The 23,897-nt window shown below is 39.5% G+C and overlaps 1 protein-coding gene across 3 annotated transcripts; it reads left to right on the forward strand.

The window, feature by feature from the left end:
* Positions 1–372: 372 nt before the first annotated feature.
* EDARADD (EDAR associated via death domain) lies at positions 373–17,477 on the forward strand. 3 transcript variants are annotated; one of them, XM_085055516.1, is made up of 6 exons: positions 373–900; positions 5,003–5,064; positions 6,228–6,267; positions 9,227–9,315; positions 12,082–12,127; positions 14,571–17,477. In XM_085055516.1, exons 1-6 carry the CDS (start codon positions 582–584, stop codon positions 14,945–14,947), a joined length of 933 nt encoding a protein of 310 aa, XP_084911642.1. In that variant the 5' UTR covers positions 373–581; the 3' UTR covers positions 14,948–17,477. The 3 variants fall into 3 exon arrangements, with proteins under 3 accessions (XP_084911642.1, XP_084911643.1, XP_084911644.1); XM_085055517.1 differs by having other exon boundaries at positions 374–900; positions 5,006–5,064; XM_085055518.1 differs by lacking the exon at positions 373–900 and adding an exon at positions 953–1,067 and having other exon boundaries at positions 5,006–5,064.
* The last annotated feature ends 6,420 nt before the right edge of the window (positions 17,478–23,897 follow it).

Consider the following 23,897-nt stretch of genomic DNA (forward strand, 5'->3'; position numbering starts at 1 on the left):
CTCTCTCAGTGCAACAGAACAGAATTTGTCTGTAAATTTTCATCTTTCATAAATGAGCCAGGTGGTTCACAAATGTGATTTTTATAATGGCAAATTCAGTTGTGCTAGCGTCTTTTGCTTGCATTGTACAATAAATGGCAATACATAATAGTTCCTATTTAGAGAGTAATGTCACACACAGACCCCATTTAAGAAGCCTGTATTACTTTACACTAAAACCATGAGAGAATTCGCCAGAGATGACAATGGGGTCCCAAAGCAATTAGATCCAAAAATTTAACATCGTCATGGTATCTATCGGATGTGCTGGTAGCATAAGAGGACGGATTTAAAATGCCTGTGAGAAACCAGTGCAGTTTATTGATTGTTGCTTTTCAGTACTTGCGTTTGTAAACTCTGCCCGTGCACGCTGAGCCACCTGCAGATGCACCTTGAGCCCTAATGGAGGACGCATTTCTCTGTCTGAGGGCAGTGGTTTAAGCGCGTAAATGTCCGCAAGAACAGGAGGGCGAGCACTTGATTTGATGCTGTTGAAGTAGCTCACTTTTAGGTCCGAACTAGCACTACTTGAAGAGCCGAATATGCACCCCGTGCCTGTGGTTTTAGCGAAACACGGCGTTTTCACACAGCGCAGCATCTTCCGCACGGAAGATTTAACCCGAAGTATCCGCAGGAGCGCAGTATTTCCCGCTGGGAAACGCGGGCTCCCGGTTAACGCGCTTTCCCCGGCGGGCGTCGCATCCCGGCCAGGCAGGGGTGGGACCGACCTGCCTCGCTACCTGCGGCGGGGCGGCGCAGGAAGGGGGCGGTGCGGCAGGGCGGTGGTTCCGGGCACGTCGCGCTGCTCGCCCCGGGACCCGCCGAGCCCCATGGCCGCTCCGCAGGACCCGCTGCCCCCAGGTGAGGCTAGCGCCGCGGGAGCCGGGCGGGCGGACGGGCGCGGGTGCCCCGAGGGGCAGCGGCTGCTGCCGGGGCAAGCAGGGGTCCGGGACAGGCGATGCTGCGGTGCGGCCCGCGGCGCTCTTCCCGGGCTGGGCTGACCCGGGGCTGCGGCTTCTCGGAGCCAGGTGAGGAGCGTAGCCCCGGCCGGGCTCAAAAGAGTCTGGTAGTTGCTCCCTTCCCCCTCCGCACGCGCTAATTAAGTATGGTAGTAATTTATCATGTGCTCTGCTGATGTGATTTAGTATAACTTGTCTTGTCAAGCCTGCTCCGGTATTTAGCGTCTAAGTTAGTTTGCGCTAGTTAACAGCATATTAAAAAAACCTTTTTGAAAGACGTTTTCCTAGAATCCCAGAGTTCGGGTGGCTATAAATTCCACACGCATTAACTTACATAGGTAATGGTGCAAATGACTTTTGAGTACCTCACCTGTGGTGTGCCAGCATCACAGGTTTTTCCCTTCCTATCTGCTCAGACAGGGACGAAGTTTTGAGTAGTTAACAGTAAACCAAAATGCCCAAGTGCCGATGGGCTTAGATTTTCCAGGGAACTGAATATTCTACTATAATTTGCCATATTTTCTTTTCCAGTTCTAATCTGAAATTCACAGGCCTCTAGTCAAAGCAAAATTTTTTTATCTGAGTTTAGTCAAAGGATTCATCTCTCTGAGCAACATTAGTATTAGGATGATAACTCGTTTAAGTTGTGCTAAGTAAAACGTAAGTGTATGCCCAGCCTTGGTGTGTAAAAGCTCTTATGTGCATGGTTGAGCTATGTAAGTACAGTCAGCCTTACATGCTTCACTCACTACTGGTGGCATCAAGATTGTGTTGCAGGGAAAAACTGTAACAGAGGGAAAGGCCTGCTGGTTCTCTCTGCTACTTGGTGCTTTGTGAATCCCGTCCTGCTTAATGGTCAAAATGCTGAGGTCTCTAAAACTCACTTTTAGACTTCCGTCCAACGCAAAGATGAAAAGCAGAAAAACTTTGCACTGCTAAGTGCAGAGCATTGCATCCCCATTATAGAAGCAGTATTGAACAGAGAGAAAATATGGGGATTGGTACAAGTCTGCTGCTCTTCTTGCAGACTGGTTATGCTGGATGGGCCCTGGCAGAGCTGTAGCAGCTGCTGAGCAACAGCAGGTGCTGTGTGGCAGAAATGAACTTCGGGAGCAACCACTGGACTTGATTTATGTCTGTCCGAGTCAATGTGCGCATGCTGATTTATGTCCATCTGAGTCAACTCACTTGTGGCTCCCTGCAGAAGTGTGGGGAAGTAAATGTGGTCCAGTGTCTGTATCCTGTCAGTGGCGAGTATGGTGGTAGTGATTTTGTGAGGGATCCCAGGTAATGTTGTTATGAAGCTATCTGTCCAAGTAACCATGAAATCAGACAGTCAGGTGATACTCTCATTTCCTGTTGGCCTTTCAGCATGCAAAGCTGTGGATGGTTTACATTTAAGATAAATAGAGAACTTTCCTCCCTACTGCTTTGTGCACCTGTGTCCAGCTGTACAATATGAGTTGCAGAATGTTGGGGGAAATGCATGTGGGAAAGAGAGTAGGGACATTCTAATTGCCTTATTCACATGAAATACTACATCAGTGGTTTTCACATTGTCTGTCTACTCTCAGTGGTCAAACAGATCTGCAGTCCAATAGGTGGAGTCTTTAATCTTAGGTACAAATATTCATATGCATATATGCCACTTACAAAAAATCTTGGGACTTGGTAGTGCTCTGCAACCTAACCAAAACAATGGAAATTACCATCCTTCATAAAGAACTATTAAAGAAAGGGAAGCAATTGAGGTATAGGAAATGAAATAAAATGTTTAAATACTTTTCAGGATGGATGCTAATCAAGAAAGATGCAGAGTCATTGATTCCCATGGTTGTGTTTATGTGTGAGACCTAGAAAGCAGGAGTCAAAGCTACAGCACTGTACCCCATCACCTCTTGCAGAGATACCCTTGGGTCATTCGAGTCCTTGTTTCAAATGCCTGTATTTTCTGAGCTTCTCCTATCTTTTCAGTGCTTTTCTCTGGATTGTGGAAAGCAAGTTATCAGTGTTGAAATGTACCTTGGTGGTATCTTGGAGATGTAACAGGTGATAGGGGACAAAGCCCATACCACAGCTACAGTAGACAGGTTCACTAGGCATGGATGTTCTGTGGGATCTGCTTTCATCTACTTCAAGACTCCTCTTGCATGGGAAAAAGAAAGTGCTGGAGGGTTTTTTGTTTGCTTTGGTTGGTTGGGGGTTTTCTGTCCTTTTTTTTTTTTTGTTGTTGTTGTTAATCAAATAATCTGTAAGGAGGAGCTGAAAGGCCTCCAGAATAAACCAACAATAAGGTGCATGCTTTGCCACTGGGTTTGTGTGGAAAAACAGTGAGACTTGGGATGCTTGGCCTGCCTTCTTTCCTAGAGCATTTCTTTGGTTTTCCCAGTACCTCCTTGTTTTTCAGCTTTCCTTTACAGGGTAGGCTTCTCTTCGCCCCAGCTTCATATCCAGTTCCTCTGCAGCTTTCTGTTACAGCTCCCACTAGGAGCCTCAATTTTTTGCCCTATTCTCAAGCAGTGGTTTATGCCAACTTATTGTATTTTCCCATATTCCAGTGACTTTCAGCCTCTGTACATTTGAGAGTTTGTGCTGACTCTTGCTATCAGGGCAGGCTTTATCCAGAACATTTTGTTAATACCATGTTTCTGGAGCAGGGATTTCATATTTACCAAAACATGTACCTGTGACAAGAATATGGGGATTTGGTTGGTTTGTTTGTATTTTTGTTGATTTTTTTCCCATCATCTGCATGAGGCTTCCTAAATTGCAGTGTGAGTTCATCTCATCTGCAATTTGACAGGCCTCAGCCTGTTAAAACATTCAGTGTGCAAAGACTGTGCTCAGCCCTTGTCATCTGACCCCTCTGATCATGTGCCACCTGCCTGGACAATGCTTGTGCATCTCCTGGGGGCTCTAGCACTGAGAAGGGCTCTACCTGGAATCTCAGGAGTCCTCAGATAAGCAACCATGCTAAATTCAGGGTGGTTAAAATAGTGTCTGTGTAACTTCTGTTCTGCTTTGGGGCTAACTGTTTATACTGTGTGCTTTGTAGTTAATTTCTCTGTCTCTGTTCTCAATCTGGTTTTTATATTCCAAAGAAGGTAATCACCAAATACTGATTACAATCACATCTTACTGGTTGCAGCTGAAAACTTAACATGTACTTGCAGTAAGTGACTTTTAGAGTGAGAGCGACAAGAATGAAGATCTTACCACATAATCTAAAATGTTTTTCAATTTTGGAAAACATTTATACTTATCAACTGAAGAGATTACTGAAAAATATGTCAGGATGATGTTAAATCACAGGAGTAGTTTTGTGAATCATGACTTCTGTATGAGATTTGTTTCAGATTCTCTGTGCACTTGTGGTCAGTTCTCCACTAGTGTTCATCCATTTAGCCATTGATGCAGAGAGGTTAACATTTAATGATTCACCTGCAGGTACTTCGGAGATTTTTTACAAAATTCTTTTGATACTATTGTAGTTGAAGTTTATAGTTCTGGTGAATACAAATAATTAATATTTTCATCAAATATGTTTTTTTTTAATTATTATTTTAAATTTTCTGTTGTAATCTGGTGTTTGTTATAGTATTAATTTTTGTTGTAGTGAGTTTGTTCGTTTCCTGTTTGAATTATTTCTTTGAGGAAAAAATGGAATGCTGTCAATAGGAGAACAGAACTTAGCTTTTAGAAAATTTACTGGATTTTATTATTTATTGCTGAAATGTGAATTTTTTTTCACTAAAAATAATTTAGGATTTTCATTGAAGTCTATCTTTTGTTATCTTAGAGTTGGGTTTCCTTGTTGCATGCAGTTTCTCATCACTGTGCTAGTAGTTCTGACATTTTCCAGTTTGTCATGTTTTCCTATGGAAGCACAACATAGTGCATATAATGACTGCATAGTTGTGTTTTATCTTGGTCAGACAAAGAAGCAAAATATGAATTGGCAGAAATACTTTGATTATGCAGTGATAAATCTTTCTTATTTCCAGCAGATCATGCAGCGAAAGAGCCAGTGGAGGATACGGATCCAAGCACTATTTCCTTAACAATGGTACGTGTTTCTGGTCCAGTGCAGGTGAAGTCATTTTATCTCTCTATGGTGACGTGGTGCAGCAGTGAAGTAAAACATTTAAGGATGATTGTGCAAACAAACTTTAATTTACTGTCCTGTGCAGTTAAACTGTGAATAAAAATACTAACAGGTGCATCAGCTGAATTGGATGGTATCAGTGGAGCTGCCATGTGATAATCTTCAGAGGCTGTGCAGGGCCATCTCTAATTTTAAAAAGCCCCAACAACTGAGAAAAATTGGTGCAGGCGTTCTTCTGTCTATGCAGTTTGGAGGGATAAAAAGCCCACCTAGGGCTTGAATTTTCAGCGGTACTAAACTTTATTCTTTCCGGTAGCTGATTGGAAGCCACGGAAAGGCAGGACCCACCAGCGATGCCTTAGGCAGGCACGGGTGAGCCTCGGGAGGGACCAAACCGCGCCCTCTGGTGCTCGCTGGCACACGAGCACCGCTTATGTCGGGATCAGAAACATCCCAGCCTCGTGCCGAGGCGGCAGTAGAAGTAATACGAAATTCTGTGATGACTTTTTAAAATGCGGCTTTCTGTAAAAGCCACAACTACTTTCATGTAAGGGTGGGGGTCATAGGGAAGGAGGTAAAAATCAGATATGATAGTAAGTTATAACATGCCTGGGAATCAGTAACTATATCCTTAAACTCAGTAATGACAGTTTGCTATTGCATCTGAATCAACTGTTTAAGTTTGGAGCAGAAGGGGAAAATAATCCTTTTTCCTTCAATGCAGTAGCATTTTATTAAAAGCTTATCTGCTAAAAGAGAATTTGTAGTCATCTCTGTTTTTCCTGGCATGCATTACCTTTTCAAGATTATCTTGCTACTTCAGTACAAAATTTCTTTTCTTCTCTCTGCATTCTCACTAAAAATAGCTTTAAAAATACTGGATCAAAACTGTAATCTGTGTTACTTGTTCATGTGCTAATCAGTAGTGTTAGTAGCATCTCAGTTCCCACATAAGAGTGCTACTGTATCTGATGGTGAACTGATGAGCTAGTAGCAACTTAAGAGATACAACTATAACTAAGCACTTCAAAAAGTGCATAAAGAAGGCGTATGTTAATACTCTTTCTCCAGCACAATTACACTCAAAATAACAAATGCCTGTGTTTCTTGCCTTTCTGTGGCAGACTGAAAAATATCCTGTCCAAGACACAGGAGTACCTAAAGGTAAGGTACCTTTTGTTAATACTGTCTATTCAAATATCATTGATCTGTGTTGTAAAGTGAAATAAATCCAGTGGTGTTACCCAATAGACTGAAATACTCTTACTTTTCCTGGGTGTTTATGTTTTAAATGTAATGGTCTCTTCTTTATTTTTAAGGTCAGTTTGGTGTGTATATCTAACTTTTGAAATTTCCTTCCAAAGCTTAGTTTTGATGTAAAAGTCAGTGTAAAACTATCATCAGAAGATCTGGTTTCTCAATATGGAAGGAAAATACAGTGGTGCCATTGAAAGACAGGGTTAACAGCAGATGGTAGAGACATTGTTAGAAATGCAATCAAGAAATACCTTCCAGGTCTTTTGCCTCTGACTGCATTCCCAGCCTTATAACCAGTCAACTCTTCATGCTGTCTTTTACCTTCAGCAGGTGTTAAAAACAGCTACTGGGGAACCTACTATTAGGTCCACTCTGCATAAGTTCCTGCCTCTCCTTGCTGAACATGAGCGAGGGAGTGCAGGTTCTGAAGTCAAATACATGGATTTCACAGTGTTAATATCCTCTTTATGTTTCCTTGACACATGGAGTGGTTTTTTTTTTTTTTGGTGGGTTTTTTTTGTTTGTTTGTTTGTTTTTGGTTTTTTGGGTTTTTTTTGGTTGTCATCCCAAGCTTCACCATTGACTTTGGTCCAGGGAATGCACTGGCAGGGTTGGTTGAGAAGCACTCTGCAGGTAGTGTCTTCTCCCTCCTGTGTTGCACAGCAGGTCTGCAGTGGGACAGACACAGGAAACCAGGCTAGTCACAATGGAAACTTCTGCTGAGGAGTGTGAGCAGTGTACCACTGGTGTTAAAGGAAGGTTGGAGATTATTCTGGGGCTTGAGGAAGCCAGACAGAAGAAATGAGCATCTTTTCAGAAGTGCTGCTTAGCAGGGAAGGATAATGTAAGGTGAAGACTATTTGAAGTCATAAACTAGTTTCTGTTTATTTGCAGGTGGGTGGTTTGGTCCTTCCAAGTTCTTTATTAGCACTAAAGCAATTACACTGGAACATTCTTTTCCATGTCCTGTTTTTTAAGTCACTTGTGACATTAGGTCCTCCTCAAAATTAATTAGGTAAATTCCTTAATTTCAAAGTTGTTAAAAGTTGTTTGAAATCCAAAATTGCATAATCCAAATGCACCTAATATAAAAAGGAAAGCTAAGACATAAATAGAAAGGTCAGTACTTTCTGTAAAAAGGAAGTGAATTTGGTTTATATTTAATTTTTGTTTTTACTTCCTCTTACTAAGTGTAAGATGTAATTACTAATATAGCTTGACATCTCCCCTTTGAAGTTGAATATGATACAAATACCTCTTAGTATTCTGTTCATTTCTGTGAATTTAATTTTTTGTGTATGAATGGCTTTTCATAGCTATTTCTATAAAAATACAGACTTAGAAATATGAGTCTGTGAACTAAAAATTGTAACAGATGTGCAGGTCTGGATCTGTGTAACACACAATTATGTTTGCTTCAGATTTAATGTTTGAACAGACAGTACATTGGTGAGAGTGGCTGTCTGGTGCTTTTTTTGGTCAATTAATTAATGGGCCATTTTGGAGCCTTAATGTATTAAAGTTCTTGGCACCCTTTTCTGATTATGAAATAAAATGGAATTGAGGGAACCTTTTATCTTGCAGGGGTAGTCTTGGTGTTTATCATGACTTGATTATAATTCTACTTCCACTTAAATATAGAACAAACTTCACACATATTTTTTTCCACAGTTTTTATGCCCATGCTCTGCATTTTCAGACAGACTTTGTTTTGTTTTGGGGTTTTTTGTTGTTGTTTTCTCTGGACTTACAGTCATAAAGAATAATGATGATCCTTGCTAAGCATTGACACTACTGAGGATGAAATATCTTTCAACAGTCTTATAAAATCAGAAAACAAGGAAAATAATGACTTGTTGGGTTTTCTTTTCTTGCAAGCACAAGGATGAATTCTTTGATTCAGATCAATTTCTTGAGCGAGATAAGAAAATATTGCTTCTTTCTGTTATGTGATTCATAAAAATAATAAAGGTTCTTCAATGAGATAGATCTTACCATTAAACAAACAGCAAATGAAAACATACCAGCACTATAAATGTAGTCACCCCCATGGAATGTTCTTGTGTGTAAAAACACGTAGAATATAACCTTTTTTAAGCTTGTGTTAATGGTTGGTCAGCACTTTACTCAGGGGAATTATGCAAATAGTTTGATGAGGAGGACCTTACTAATCATACAGACTGAAATTTGTCCATTTGCACAACGTTCAAAAAGGGTTTAGGTATACTTTTTATCCCATTTTGAGGGCTAAAGTGATGCTTGAATGGTTAATAGAGTTTGTGCTGTACTAGGGAATGCTGTGCTTTTCAGTGGTCTCCCTGGCCAGTTAATAAACACACTTTGAAATGGATTATTTCAGTGCTTCAGCAAATTCCTGTGTAGTAGAAATCAGTAGGATGAGTCCAGTTCACAAAGAGCAGAATAAAGGTAAATATTTATACAGTACATGTTTTAACTATCATTTTAAGCATGATGAGAAAAGCAAAATAAACATTAGAGTGACTCGTGACAGTCATCTTCAGCCTACTTGGATGTGTTGCTTCAGTTAATATTCTCTAGTCAGCTTTCTGAAAGAACATGACTCTTCCTTTAAAAATAGTGTGGTGTTTGTTTAGAAAACAACTGCTACTCTTAATATTTAATCTCTGCAGGGATTATTTCTTCTCACAGTCATGCTCTGCATGATTGTTACAGTCTCTGCTGACTTAATATTTTGGGCGTTTAACCTAGCAATTCCCAGTGTTTGGTCACGATAGGGAATTAAAATTTTTGTGTTAGACACCTATACTATAATTTATGTTTGATAGTCTTACTATTTAAATTTGTGTTTGAGTGGAAGATCAGTATTTCACACTCTTTGCCTTAGATGAGGAATACCTAACAGATCAAGTTACTTTGGAAATTGCATCTGTGAACATCAAGACCCTTACATCAGATTCTGGCCTAATCCAACAGGTAAGAAAAATGATACTTGAATGTGAACTAAGTTATTGCTGTTAATTAAGTAAGTATGTTAACAAATAAATATAGTTTCAGACTATATCTGGAGAGCACAAAATTACTCAGTAAAACAGACCAGAAATTTGCTTTCTTTTCAAGAGTTCAATGAAGGGAGCTTTTGTGGAAAAGACAAAAAAAAAGGTTTATCATTAGCATGTACTTTTTAGTTTAAATAGGTTTTGATCAATGTATAGATGCTCTGAAGAAAAGCCAGCAAATAGTTAAGGCATCATGCATGCTGTCACTTTTTCCTGGTGAAAATAAAGCCAGGGCAAACAAGAAGTGAAGAAATAAGGAGTCCTAGATTTTGCCCTTAGGGCGGCATTAGACTGTTTTGCTTTGATTTTGGGATGCTGCTCTTCCCATAGTTGAAACACTGCCCATTTTTTGTGAAATCTTAGGATTTCCATAGGAAGGGCAATGCTGAGTGACTCCCATACTCCATGCTTATCATCTTTCGAGTGAATGTTATTTGCTGAATTTCAAATTGATTCTCTTTGGGTTGAGTACAAAACTTGGAGAAATGAATGAGCATTTTCCAGCAAGATGAAGAATTAAAAGGAGTTCCTAATCCCAGAGTCCCAGCTGAATTCCATCAGAAACAAACATGGGTTTGGTATGCATTTCACAGATGATAGAGGTAACTGTCCATTCCCATCATCAAGAAGAGAGCATTTATTGGCAACTTAGAAACACTAAAAATAATTCAGTATATTAGGGTGTTAATGGTTCCACAGAGCTGGAAAGCTTTCTCCTTACCTTCATCTGTATGTAAGTTTATGGCTTTGATTAGACCTGTAGAGGATGATTGGATCTTCATTGTGGGCAAAAAATACTCTTGCTGAATGCCTTAATTACCTGGGCAGTAACACTACATTGTCTTATTGCAATTACATTACAAGAAAATGATCTTGAATAAACCTGAGTGCATCTGACTTGATAAAAGTGGATAATGACTGATTGGTAAAAATATGAATTTTGAAAACAGATGCATGGCACAGGTAAGTATCGCTGCTTTTCTTTGTACTTTATGTAGTACTACCCACTCTTATTTTTTATGCCTTGTAAAGCATATATAATGACATAGGGGCACTTAAGTATTAATTTTCACAATAGGGTTTGAACTTTAATGAATTGATAGAGTCTGGGAAATGAAGGTCAGGACAGCAGTTAAGTGAACAGTATCTGGTTTTTTATTTTTTCTTTTTTTAAATTTGCTTGTTTGTTTCTTTTGAAGTAGATCTCTGGGGAGGTTGAGCTCTGTTGGCAAGTTCCTCATTCTCCCCAGTGAGTTACCCTTCCGGGAATTTGCTGCTTGGGGCTCAGTAATAACAGTCTGCCTTGTTAAGGAATTTGTGGGAGTGGAGACAATTACTATAACCAGAAACTTCAGATTTAATTTTTCTTAAACTTCGGGTGCTGACATGTTGCCGTCAAGGCCACGTTTGTGTTTAAAAAGCACTGTCCAGATAAAGCTGTTGTGGTAGAAAAATAAATACAAGAAGATGATGGCAGGGCTTATTCAGTTGCAATTGGCATGTGCAGTGTTAGATCTCTCTTGAGCAGGGAGCAGACATTTTGATGTTGCATGTGTGGTCTTGCAGTTTCCAAGGAGTAAAGAAATGCTGAAAACAGTATGCAAATTTTTCCTTTCTTAACAAAGTCTGTAAATATTTTGGAGAGAGTTCACCTTCTTTATAATTAATTGTGAATGTATACAAGTTCACCACAGCAACTGAAACTGCCTGTATTCTATTTTTAGTGGATTTCATAGTAAAGAAGGTGTAGCAGGTAGGACTAGAGTATCTTATTACACTATATTGTTACCCATGTTTGTATGCACAACCTGCAAAATTAAGAAACCTGCTGTTATAGTTTTGGAAGAATGACATGGTACAAAAAGATCAACAATTCTTCATTGCAGCTAAGGGGAAAATCCCCTTCTACTTTCATCTTTAAATCCTCAACAGAAGAAAGCTATTTCACCCAGCTCCACACCTGCATAGCTAAAGTAAGGGCAGCTGCAGTTTCCCGCAGTTCTACAATCAAGGGGTTGTCCTTCCAGTTTTTAGGTGTTACTAAGTAGTAGAATTGAAATGTTACAACGTGTGTTACAGTCTCGGGCTGCTAAGTTGTTTCATTATGTTTAATCAGCAGGTGAAAAACCATTGAGGGAATGTTAACTTCAATCGAGAGGAGGGTTAGATGTGAGCCTCAGAAATTCTCACATCCACCTGTTGTTTATGAAAGCTTCCTATGCATATAAAGAAGTTTGTAAAAAATACCAACTTCCCCACTTTACCTCGATCAATGAAACAATCCCTTACTGCTGCTTGTTGCAGGCAAAATTCTTGGTTTTTACATTGCAAAATATTTTTAACAATCTTTTTAATCAAACCATATGAAGGAAACAGTTGTTGAAGGTTTAAGAGAAAGTTACTCAAAAGATGCAATGCTATGGCATATAATTAATAAAAATGCTATTGATCAATAAATACAACCAACTGGGCAGTTTCATGAGCAAAGCATGGAAATGCTGCCTAAAAAGACCAGATTGTTAGCAATTCCTCAAAAATGGTATGTTTATTCTCTGTTTGACTTTACTTAAAAGAGTCTCAAGCTACTTGTAATCTCCTGCTGGTTGTAAGTTAGTCAAATACTTACTCTGGTGTTCAATTACATTGTTTTGTTTTGGCTTTATATTTGCTTTCTGCTTTGTAGCCAGAAGACAAAGACACACAAAACCATACTGACGAATCACTTTCAGGTAATATGTCAGTTTTATTGTTCTACATACTTTATTCCTGGGTTTTATTTGGAAGTACTTTTTTAAAAACTTCTATTTGTCATAACAAATAACTGCCAGGGTAATTAGTGCTTATGGAGCTCATTTCATTACCACTGTCATTTACAGTTTCCCCTTTGTTCTAAGAGGATGGTGATCAATAATGCAGACTATACAAAGTTTGTAAGTTGGGCTTTCCAAATGCATTTAGTACATCTGCCTTTGGAAGTGATGTGTAAAGAGCTGTTAGGAGAGAGCAGGAGCTGGCAGAAGGCTGTGAGGGCTTGTCCCAGTGTTCTGCTAGGGAGGGGTGTGCGTGTATGATACACAGTTCTCATAGTCTAAGAGTAAGAAACAGAGTTTCCTATTAGTAAAGAAGCTTGTCCTATCAGGTAGCATCAGGATCATGCAATTAGTTGGGTAGGTCATTATTTGCTTGACAGTGTCTAACACAGGAGCTTTTTAGAAAGGCAGAGTTCTTTATGATGCTTTTGATTGTCTTGCAGATGGTATAGCACAAGAAGCAGGTTGGTTTAGTTTTGTTTACTTATATCTGTGCCCTTTTACAGGGGTGTTTTCTTTACCCCTTGGTATTGGAGGATAAAACTTACTCTGGCATCCCTGCCAGGGTAAATAAGATGAAATTCAGATAGGCTGCTCTCCTGCCCTTTAAGGTCAGCCAGAAATTTGATCTGATTATATTCATTGTGCGCTGTTTGTGTAAGAAGAGGTTGGTATGAATGAAGCAAGAAAGTTTTTTCTCACTTCAGCAAGAGTTTAGTGTGCACAAGAACAGAAGTGTTACGATACATATTCCTGTAGAGAACATCTGCAAGGCCTGTGGAATACCTGCGAGCAAAGATGTCACCAGAACGTGTTTCCCTTTAACAGGGAATCTTAGTATTTGTATGAAGTTATGTGTCTGCAGCAGTGTTGTTGCTGCATGTCTTAACTTGTTGAAAACTTCTGAAGTTGTCCTTGGCCTGCGAAAAAAGCAGTCTGATGAGCAACGTCACAAAAATAAAAATAGCCTGTTCTTTCTTCAGAAAAAAATACAAATGCAGACACTATATTCTGGAATTTTCACACAATCTGACAATAATTACTGAAAATAAATTCATAATTAAAAAAAAAAAAAGCCATAAAAACCCCACAAACAAACAGCCTTAACCAATGCTGTTGTCCTTATGAGTAGGCGGCACCAAGTTCCAGATTTGTCCTTTGCCGGAGATACAGTTGAGGCCTCTGATCCAGCACTTGCAAATTGTGTGTCACTGTTTTCTGTTGTTTTTAATCAATCTTTTGGTTATTACCAGCCCCTTTTTCAAAGAGTTTCATCTCAAGTAGGACTAGTTACTTCCCTATTTCAAGCTGTACAATGAGGCTGGAGCACAAAAACTTTGGAAAATGCTTCTAGGCTGTGTCCATTATCTACTATTTGGAGATACCAAATTCTCCCTGCTTTCAAAAAGGAGCAGGTGGAGGTAAGGTCATATTTGCAGCCAAGATGCTCAGACTGTGTCCTACACTGCTGCAGTGTTAAAGGTCTTGGTTATTAGAGTTTGACTAGAGGTATGACTAGAACAAGTTTCTACATGCTTTTAATGGGTTATTAATATTAGTCTGATAGCACCACATTGTTCTCAGTTTTGGGAAGATACTGACTATGGTGTGTAGGAGATTTTTAAATGGACAATTTTCAGTATTTGATACAGATTTTAGAATGTATCACCACCTCTTTCCAGCAACTTGCTATTTTAATTTTCTCACACATGGAGGAATATGCACTTTATTCCTTTTCATGATGTATGTTTAAAATAGGCTTTGTTGGTAGAACAGGGACGGTTTTTATTGTGAGAGCCCTTGCAAAGCAAAGGCACATTTCTACCTTTTCATTGTGTTAAAGTACTAGATGTTAGTTGTGTTTGGGGCTATCAGCAGAGATTCTCCTGGTGCACATATTTCATGTATTATGAAGGCAGCAGTTCAGAAATGCAAAAGCTCTTCCTTCATTCTACAGCACACATATATGAGATGCATGGAGTGCACACATAATCCTGTGGGTGATGTAAATGGGGGTTATAGCAGATTCAAGGAAGCAACATTGTTCCAAAAACAAAAATGAGGACTATCCTAGCTCACACCCTGCATTGAATCCTATGTCTTTTCTATAAAAGTATAAATATGGTACTTTCAAAATTACTGTCCTTTTGATTAAAGCCTCTGAGTGTAGGGAAAAGTTTTAGGAAGTTAATTTCCTGTGTTCTTCATAAGGAAAGGCATTGCATGTCACTCTTCTGACTTTTTCAGAAGCAATTCACAGCAATAAAATACTCCTCAACCTGTTACGCTTTTAACGTTTTGTTCCCGGTGAAACCACAGCAATAGATCCTAATTTCTTCTTGTGTAATGGTTTTCACTGCAGATCTCAAGAAGACCTGCAAGGAAAATGTCACCTGCTCCTTGTGCTTATTCCGTGCACCGACCATCAGTGACATGCTCAATGATGAGGACTTGTTGTACACAGTGAGGCTAAAGCTGGATCCCTGCCATCCAACAGTGAAAAACTGGAGAAATTTAGCAAGCAAGTGGGGGATGACTTACGATGAATTGTGTTTCCTTGAACAAAAGCCCCAGAGTCCCACCTTGGAGTTCTTGCTACGGAATAGTGACCGGACTGTGGAGCAGCTGATTGATCTCTGTAAATACTATAAGAGAATTGATGTTGTGAAAGTGCTGCTGAAATGGGTGGAGGAAGAATGGCCCAAGAGAGGGAGCAGAACTTACCAGAATGACTTCTAGGTCAAAGAAGGTTATTAGTCTGTATATGTTAAATGCTGGGACTAGCTACCACTAGTACATCGGAAGTTTCCCTTGCAAGAGAGAGAAAGCCTATACTGAGAGTTTGTGTACTGTGTGAGCTTTATCTACTGTATACACAAATGTATGCTTTGTGCCCTCAGAGTGGCAAATCACCTTCCAAAAGTGGGTAGAATCATCCAGGTTGTGTTCTTGAGTCTGCAAATACCTTCAGGTTCTTTACTGCTGTTCACAGCCTTCCTAAACAGAAGAGGAATGAAAAGGCCAGACCACTTGTTTTACTGCAGCACTTGTGAACCATATCAGTTGTGTGCTGTGCTATTGGGAAAGCCACAATTAGAAGGCAAGTCTCTTGACCCTACTGGCAGCTCTTCTGCAATTTTGTATATTCTGCCTAGTACAAGATGAGGTGTAATATTATTTTTCCTTTTTAGCTGTCTTTTAAGCTTTGTGATAATACTGTTTTTGGCACAGGAGCACCTCAGTGTTCCAGTCAGCAGTTTGGATCTGCATGTTGCAATTAACTGAATGTTCAACATCACATTTGAGCAAAGTCACTTTTATGAACAACAGTAGACATTAAACGATAACATGTTAAACTAAATAATTACGCACATGGTATGACATCACAAGGCATATATTTACCCTAAGAAGAAATCATGCAATTCAGAGTGATTTTTCAACCCATAACCTGTAGGGGCCAAAAGAAACAATTAAAAGGCTCAATGCTTAAAATTACTTTCCAAAGGTTTAAAGATGCTGTTCACTCTGAGTGCATGAATCAAATGCCTCTCACTTTGCAGTATGAGATGACAGCACCACAGGGTATCGTTAGTATTGACTGTAACTTCCCTTTTCACAGGCTGTGGTTTTCTTTACAGTCCTGTGGGTTGGCCTGCTTTCTGTCCCACAGCAAGGTAGTTGCACACTTGTGTGAAACTTGCACTATATACTGATTAAAGCCACTCTAATGGAAAATTAACAGCTGAATTCACCTGCAGTCCAGGTGGAGGGTTATTAAAGCACTTACAGTGGTTTAAACTGATTTTTTTTTTTAATATTTTGATACTCTGAATTACGCTGTTTGCATTTTAAATGTTTCAGAAATCGGCCTTTTTCCTACCAGTCTTCTGACATCTGAGACAATACTAGTATGTACATATATGTATATACCAAAGCACTGATCAAGATGTGGGGCAAAACTAGAATGGGGTGCAGGTTGATACACTGTTTACTTTTCTTGAGTAGAAATACGAATTAGTAGCAAAGCTGAGGGAAGTCTAATGCTGTATACTGAGTTTCTTACTGTAAGAGATTGAAAAGGGACCTCTAGTAATACTTTAGATACTGAGTGAGATGGTTGCAGAAGAGCTAGAAGTAAAGACTAACATTTTCAATGTCAGGCAGTTGTCCTGGGCTGACACAAAATTAACTTTATTTTAGTGACTTCAAGAAGCTGAAAGTTTTATTGCAAGGTGAAGAGATTGACCTAAATTTGAGGTTTGAAAAATTTGATTTTTTTTTTAACAATTCCTCTAAAAAAGCTGCTACTCTTTAGAACTCTAGTTTTCTAACTGTATTTTAAGGAGGAAATTTTACTACTCTTGTCTTGTTGGGGCTGCAGTTCAAGTGTTACATGGTGCTCTTCTAGGAACTGGGGTTTCCCAATAGATGTCTGTCAACTTGAAACTTTTGCAAATAATCTTCTGTCTTGAGTTAGATGCTCTCGATTCAGCTTTGGGGACTACTGCTGTGGCTGGGCTGCCTGCTATATTCAGTTCTTGCAGAGGCATCCCCTGCCTATGTGCAAATAGCTCATAATGGAGCTTCTCCAACACTATCCCCATACCTTGGGCTGACTGCATGCATGATTTAGGATTGTATATCTGTGTGTTAAGTTCTTCTTCTGAGTGATTAGTGCTGGCATGTATGCCCACAGCTTTTCCTTCCCATAATGTACCACAGGTATATCTGTGTGGTAATATAATATGCTCTGCTTTGGTAGAGCCAATCCAGCTAGGAGCTGGAACCCTCACCTAAGAAACAGAATGGGAATCTGAAATGATGCAGTAGCATTCCTGAACCAACATGTTCAAGTGAAACCTATCCCTTTCCCCGATTTCTGGCTAAAACTTGTAAAATTTTGAAGAAACTGTTGTCTTGTGAAGATGGGTTTGATCCCTTGAAGCTCTTGAAAAGTCGATGTCAGCCGCAAGAGTTCATTTCTAATGGAAATAAAACTGCTAATGAGAGTTCATAGGTGGGTTCTGAATAAATTCAGCTCTGAAGGTTGAAAATGTTAGCCTTAAATTTCACCACACACTGGATTACTCATTACTATACTTGAAATACTTTTTTCCCCTGTTTGTGTGGCATAAATGGAGATGTATGCACTCTTTTTTTAGTTTTATATCTGTTTACAAGATGTTGGTTCTGAGTGTTCAATATATTCTTTTATCTTCTGTTATAATGTGTACTATTTTTAGAAGAAATATAGATTGTCAATGTTTGACTTTATTGTATTTGACTTTATTACAGCTAGGCAAACAGCTGCTTTCCTTCTCACGGGTCACCTTGGAATTACTGAACTATCAGTTTTGCTGCGTAAAAAATACCTTATATATGAAATTCAAGACACCGTAAAGCACTTATGTTTGCAACAGATACTGCAGTTCAAGAAAGGAATATGTGGTTTTTTTATCTTTTCCATATGAAAAATGAGTTAATTTTGATAAGATGATGAACAAAGATGTTTATTTAGAAACTTGCAGCTGAGTTACTAAGAGAGGTATGAAACCTATATGGGGTGAACTTGTCCTGAATTAATAACCAGTCTGATACTGGACGCTAAAAAGGCTCTGCTAGGCTATCAATTTTGTTCCATTATATCTTTCTCCTATTCCTATATATGACCGGCTCTCCCTTCAGGGATTTCCAGTTTTTTGCCTGCCATCTCTGTGCCTGCAGGATGATCAGTGGCCTTTGCTACCCATTTTAGCTTCCATGAAGCTGCCCAAACTACTGTATTCTTTCATTCCTGCAGTCTTATCTAAGATATAATGAGCTTTTAACTGTTCTTCAATGGCGAAGTTATGGTGCTGTGCTCCAGGAGAACCTAGTTTTCCTGTGAGTACAACTGTGGGGTATCTTCTGCAAAATGGTGACAGGGTCCAGTTGACTTATTCTCTGCTTGCATTTCCATTGGATCTGTGGAGAGGAATGTGGGATGGGTTTGGGACTGTCCTTTGGAACCTACCGTAAAGGATAGGGGTAGTCAGCATGATCCCAGATGCTTGCTTCCAAATGACCTGTATGGAAACTGTAAACCAGACTTCTTCCTGAACCACTACTGAAAAATGGAGAGCTACAACTTGGCCTGGGCAGTGCTTTGTGCAGGAGACTGCATATTTTTCACTGTCTCAAAAGGCCTCCCACAGCTCCAAGCCAAGCTGTTAGCAAGAGGAAAGAAATGTAAATTCTGCCTTAAGATTCTTTAGGTAGGGTAACACCGTTGTCTTGTGGCCTGGTTGGAAATTTTTTGTCAGACAGCAGAATAGTTTAAACAAGGTCAAAGAAAGTGCATGGTGTTTATAATAACTGAAAGAGCAGCCTACTTGTGTAATTTTTGCAGCAGATCATGTTCTTCTGTCCATGAAGGCAAAGCAATTAGTTATTCATAACTACTTTCAATATATCTTGTAAGTTTTAAATTTTGGCTCAGTTTTGGACAGAAGGGCAGAGCACCATTAAATGAGGACTTGGGCTTGTTGCCTGTTTTGACAGAAAAGTGCTTTTCCTAGTCCCTGAGTTCAGCCAGTCTTGATTCCATGGCTATGGTCAGTTGGTCTTAAGTGGATAGGAAAGGTATGGATCTACTGGTCAGACAGGCTAAATATCCGCAGCACTGAAAGAATTTACTTTGAGAGGTGCAGTCTGTAGTGCTTGCCTCTATTTTGGCCAAGGACTGAGATTGACTCCATCTTACAAGAAACTGATGGCAAAGAGAAGTTGACAGCCTTGGGAAAAGCTTTCTGTACCCTGTGTTAGGGGCAGAGGGGCAATTAACAGTTGGACATACTTACTAGCTTGTTTGATCTCTGTATTTTACATTTGTAAAATGGTGATGCTTGATTTCAAAGACAGGTCATTTGAGGAAATGTGTATTTGTTATTGTGGTAATGACAGTTGCCTGAGATTCTTAAATGAGAAAGAGCAGTGCAAGTCTTGTTGGGATGGGATCAGCAGGGTTGGCTTTGGCCTTTTTGAAGTCCAACGCGAGGATATTGGCATGTTGGATTTTTTTCAGGCTTTGTTTACTACCCTTCATAGTGTTATGAAGATGAGGATTAAAATTATAGAAGAGATGAGAAAGCAGTAGCTTCTATTGGAAGTAATTGGTGAGAAATAATCTCTGTGGTGTTAACTTTTTTTCTGATATATATACAGAAGTAGTTCCCTGCCTGAAAATCTTAGTTAACTACGTCTTTCAACCTTTTTTGAGGAATTCCAGAAACAAGACCAAATGTGTTAGTAACAAAATTACCGAATATTTATTTTGGGAATGTATTTTGTCTACAAAAATAACCAAATTTTCATGTTGTTGATAACATAAATGTACACAGTTAAAAAGTTCCTTAACAGAAAGAGCCAGGATAAGAAAGGTGCACCCAAATTCTTACACTAATAAAAGTATCTTGAGTCTAAGCTGAGAATTTATTTTTATCTTTGCATCCAACATATGTGAGCTTCCCCTACTTCAGTTCATTCACAATCCCATAAACAGATTTTTTTTTTGTTCTAATTTACTTTTGCCTCTGCTTTCTCTGAAGCTGATTCACTAGCTCAAAGGTCTATTAAGAGCCTGTTCCTGTCTTACCATCAGGAAACACCTACCATCTCGTGGTGAGAGGTGATACTACAGTGCTTGCCTTCTCCCTTGAAAATGCAGGAGAGCTGAGAGCAGGTGAGTTCATCTGTAACTGCAGAGACTCACCAGGGAGATCCAAGGGCAACTGCAATGAGGATGATGAAGGTATGGAGTTCTAGGGATCTTGGGTTTGGTGACACTTTCCAGTTTGGAGAACATCACACAGTTTTTTCCTTTTGCGCAGAGGTTTGATGTTTCCTGGTTTTTATCTCGCTAGGTAGGCAGGGACTGAATGACTAAGTGCAGATCCTGGGACAACCACCTGGGGTGTGCAGACAGGGCAAACACAGGGACAGGTTTGGTCTTGTCTCTATTGCAGTGCACATGAAGAAGTGATCCTGGCTACTTCCTAGATACCTAGAGTGTCATTTAAATAAGAAGGGGTGAGTATGTTTTAATTTTTATATGGTCTATAGTTGGTTTTCAAAGGACTAGTGACTTCTTGCTATCTTGTTTGTCCTTTGGCCCTTGTATCTTTTCTCTATCTTGTTTGCTCTTACGTTTCTCTTTTCTTTTACTTTAAAAATTAGGCATTACAGCAAAAAAATAGAATACTTGTGAGTTCCTTGGGTAGCAGTGGCACTTTAAACTTTTAAATCCATAAGACCATTAAGAAAACCCACAACTTTTTATTTTGTTCCCTGTGATTTGTAAGCTTTAAACTGAAAACTGGAAGATCTGAATGATCACTAGAGCTAAATAGTGACATACCAAAGAAGAGTTATGGAAGGCCACTGATTAGCTTGTAGCTAAGTAAAAGCTGAGCCAGCTGGGCTGTCAACTGAAATTTTAATGTTGGTGTACCAAGAGGTGGTGACTCATGTCCTCTTTGAATCTAAAGCCTTTCAAAGAAGCTAGGGGAATAATTTCCATCAGAAAATGCTGTAAAGCACAAACAGCTCCACTAAAACTATGGAAGACACAACGTCAGTCATTTGAGATCATATGAAGTCCTTAGGCACAAAATGTCTGCTGAACAGTACAGTGTGCTTGAGGCTTTACCCCTGTGGCATGTATTACTGTATTAACTAGGGAAAAATTACAGTTATTCTAGTACCACACAATAATATAAAAAAATTAGTTGAGAGTAACTTCCATAGCCAGGTTTCTTAATGGAGACTAGTGTTTATTTGTGTCAAGTCTAGGGAATCCCATTATTGGGGGAAATTTTATCATTGGAACTGTGCATAAAATGCTTACAGGCCAAGTAAGTGTGACTGTGTATGTTTTCACCTGGACTTTGGACCATGGCTTGCTACCCTGATAGGTACAAGTTACAGGCTTGGCATCAAGGACAGGAGGTCTGCTTGAGAAATCTCCTTTGAAGAGGGAGGATAGCACAGAGACATGTACTTTATGGGACAGTGCTGAAAAGTGAGAGGGACGGGAGAGCAGGAGCAGATAGCTAAGGCAGCTTGCAGAGCCAGAGCACTGATGGGGTGAGCAATTCACAAAGGACAGAGCAGCTTGTAATGTTGCTGACTCTGGTGCAGGTTGGATGCAACCCTGTGGCCGAGCAGGGAAGGCATCAGCCTCTGCTTTGGAGAAGTGCAGATGTGAGATGAGCTGTTTATGGCAGGAAAAAGGAGCAAATGTAGCAGCTCGTCTACCAAGAAATTACAGGAGGACTCAAAATAGTCTGTGGTTGTCCTCCTTGTTTTTTATCCAATAAAGTGTTAAGCCACCTCACTGAGTATGTGAGAAGGAGTTAAAAAAATTTCCTGGGCATCAATTTAGTTCAATTTTCCCAGATTTCTGAATGAGCATGTTATTAGCATGGCCTGTGTTGCTGTTAGAAGTTTACACTGAAGAATGGTACAGTTATACAGGTGATTAAAACAAACTGTATCAAATCCAGTAGTGTTGACAACACTCAGTAAGCACTATATTTATCTAAACTAAATTAATTTTTTCTGTTAGACTCAGTAACATAGATCCAACAGCCCTGTGTAAAATTGTGCTAGACACTTTCAGTCCATCCTGTTTAGTAGGTTGTGGTCTGATACTGCTGCATCAGGGGACAAGTTCATCTCTTCTCCGAAGTGGAAAGGGAAAACAGAATGGAAAGCTAAATCTGTAAAAGATCACATTTCAGTTTTCAGTGAAATTAATCAAAACAGTTCTTGGCATCCAAAAGGGAATATTAAATATTTGGAGATAACTTATTATCACTGAAAGTAAGCAGGAAGTCCATAGAAGCTGTGCTCCAGGTGGTGGTTGGGTATGGCAGCAGCTGATGTGCAGTTGTGGCTAGCACAGGTCTTTCTCGTGAGAACATTCTGCTGTGTTTCATAAACAAAGATTAAGTCTGGATGTTTTTCAAACAGTGTCCCGAGACTTGGACAGTTCAGGCCTGGCCAGTTGGGCCTAGGGGGAGGTTTCTGGCTGACCAATCTGGGCGACCTCTGAAAAGTCTATATAGATATGGAAATCAAAATAATAAATGCCTTTTCTTGCTACACTGAGAACTGGAATCCTTTTCTCTGCTAGCGGCTCAACAGCGACATGCAGTAGCAGTTCCTGCACTGTTGTGTTTGGTGATTATAATCCTCTACCAGTAATTCTAGTGGGGGCAGGAAAGACAGGTAAAATTTTGTGGGGGTAACAAGGTCCTCCCTCAAATGCTGTCTTATGGCCAAGAAGAATAGCTGCTACATTTGCTTCAGCTGAAATTGGCTGCATCTGCCTTGACAAAGCATTTATATTTTTCCAGCTAGCAAAATTCTGCTGGAACATGGGAAATCTCTGCTGACAAGATAATACACAGTCCCAGCAATGGTTAAGTGCACATCAAATAGTATCTTTAAAAGAAAAAGCCTGAATTAGGACTTGGACTGTGGAAATAAGGGAAGACTTTGTTATTTGCTGTCAGGACTGCCATTAGTAAATGGTGCTAAAAATAGCAGTCACAAAAAATCAGCAGAAGAGTGACAGTCTATGAACAAAGCAACAGCAGTGTAGCACAAAGCTGCTGAAGCTGTAACCCAACTGTCTCATTGTCAATGCTGCATCAGGTTTAAGAGCTGAAATAGGGATTTTCCTGCAAATTTCATAAACTGCTTATGACTCAGCCTAAAATCATTTTAATCAAACAACTGTTCTGCTTCAGTAAATAACTGATGCATAATTCAAATCACTGCATTTCCTTTGGATTGTTTCTTCCTAAAAGTAGAAGAGCCATGAGCAAGTAGGAAAATAGTTAAACTTTATTTTCTGTGGTTCTAAAAACACTTCTGTGTATTTCTCCTCCTTTCAGCATCATATTTTTTTATTCCAGCCTTTTGACATCTTTTCTGTCTTTGCTGTTTGATCCGGACTTTCAAGTCTGCTTTGAGGTTGCAGTCTAATACTGGCAATTGAACGTATTTTATGTACTTTTGTCAGTCTGGTTTTATCAAAGTGTTCTGCTTTTTAAGATAGAATGCCTGAAAAAATAACTTAAAAGAAAAATCAAGTAGTTCAGGCTCAGGACCTTTTATTTGTTCTGTTTTTAAGTAGTGCCGTGGAGTTATGTAGAACCGTTGAATAGTAGGCTTTTTGCTAGCCCCTGACTCTACACAGTAGTTGTCAGTCCTCTCTCAAAAACCATGCATGTTTCTAAGGTATCTTTCCCCAGGCAATCTGCTTTGCTGCTCTTTAATCTGAATAGCTCATTTTTGCAGTTCTCCTCAAAAGAAGTGTTATCATATCTTTCTGTGAATGAATCCTTCAAATCTGATAAAGCTAAGCTGATGTACCCTTTAAAGCAGCAATCCTACAACTATCAGCAGAACTCTAGCAAGTAGATATGATTTGAGATGGGGCTTTTGTGTTGGTTAATTGTAGAATAGAAGACTGGATATTATCTAGCTAAGATACTGTAGTGGTCTTTGTGACAAGTGGCTGAATGCCATTCTAACTGCACTATAGCCACATACACTGATTTTTGCAAGGCAAGGAAACACTGAATGCCTTTCATTGAATAGGATATGGTGATTTAAGCGTGTGAGCCTTTTATATTGCACT

The sequence above is a fragment of the Lichenostomus cassidix genome, chromosome 3, assembly GCF_008360975.1.
Source record: "Lichenostomus cassidix isolate B80296 chromosome 3, HeHo_3.0, whole genome shotgun sequence".
Taxonomy (NCBI): Eukaryota; Metazoa; Chordata; class Aves; order Passeriformes; family Meliphagidae; genus Lichenostomus; species Lichenostomus cassidix.

Bases quoted from the DNA above. Each gene is read 5' to 3' on its own strand.
- EDARADD (XM_085055516.1), top strand. From the start codon at position 582: ATGCACCCCGTGCCTGTGGTTTTAGCGAAACACGGCGTTTTCACACAG. The intron at 901-5,002 runs GTGAGGCTAGCG...TCTTATTTCCAG, and splicing joins GCAGGACCCGCTGCCCCCAG to CAGATCATGCAGCGAAAGAG. The intron at 6,268-9,226 runs GTAAGGTACCTT...TCTTTGCCTTAG, and splicing joins AGACACAGGAGTACCTAAAG to ATGAGGAATACCTAACAGAT.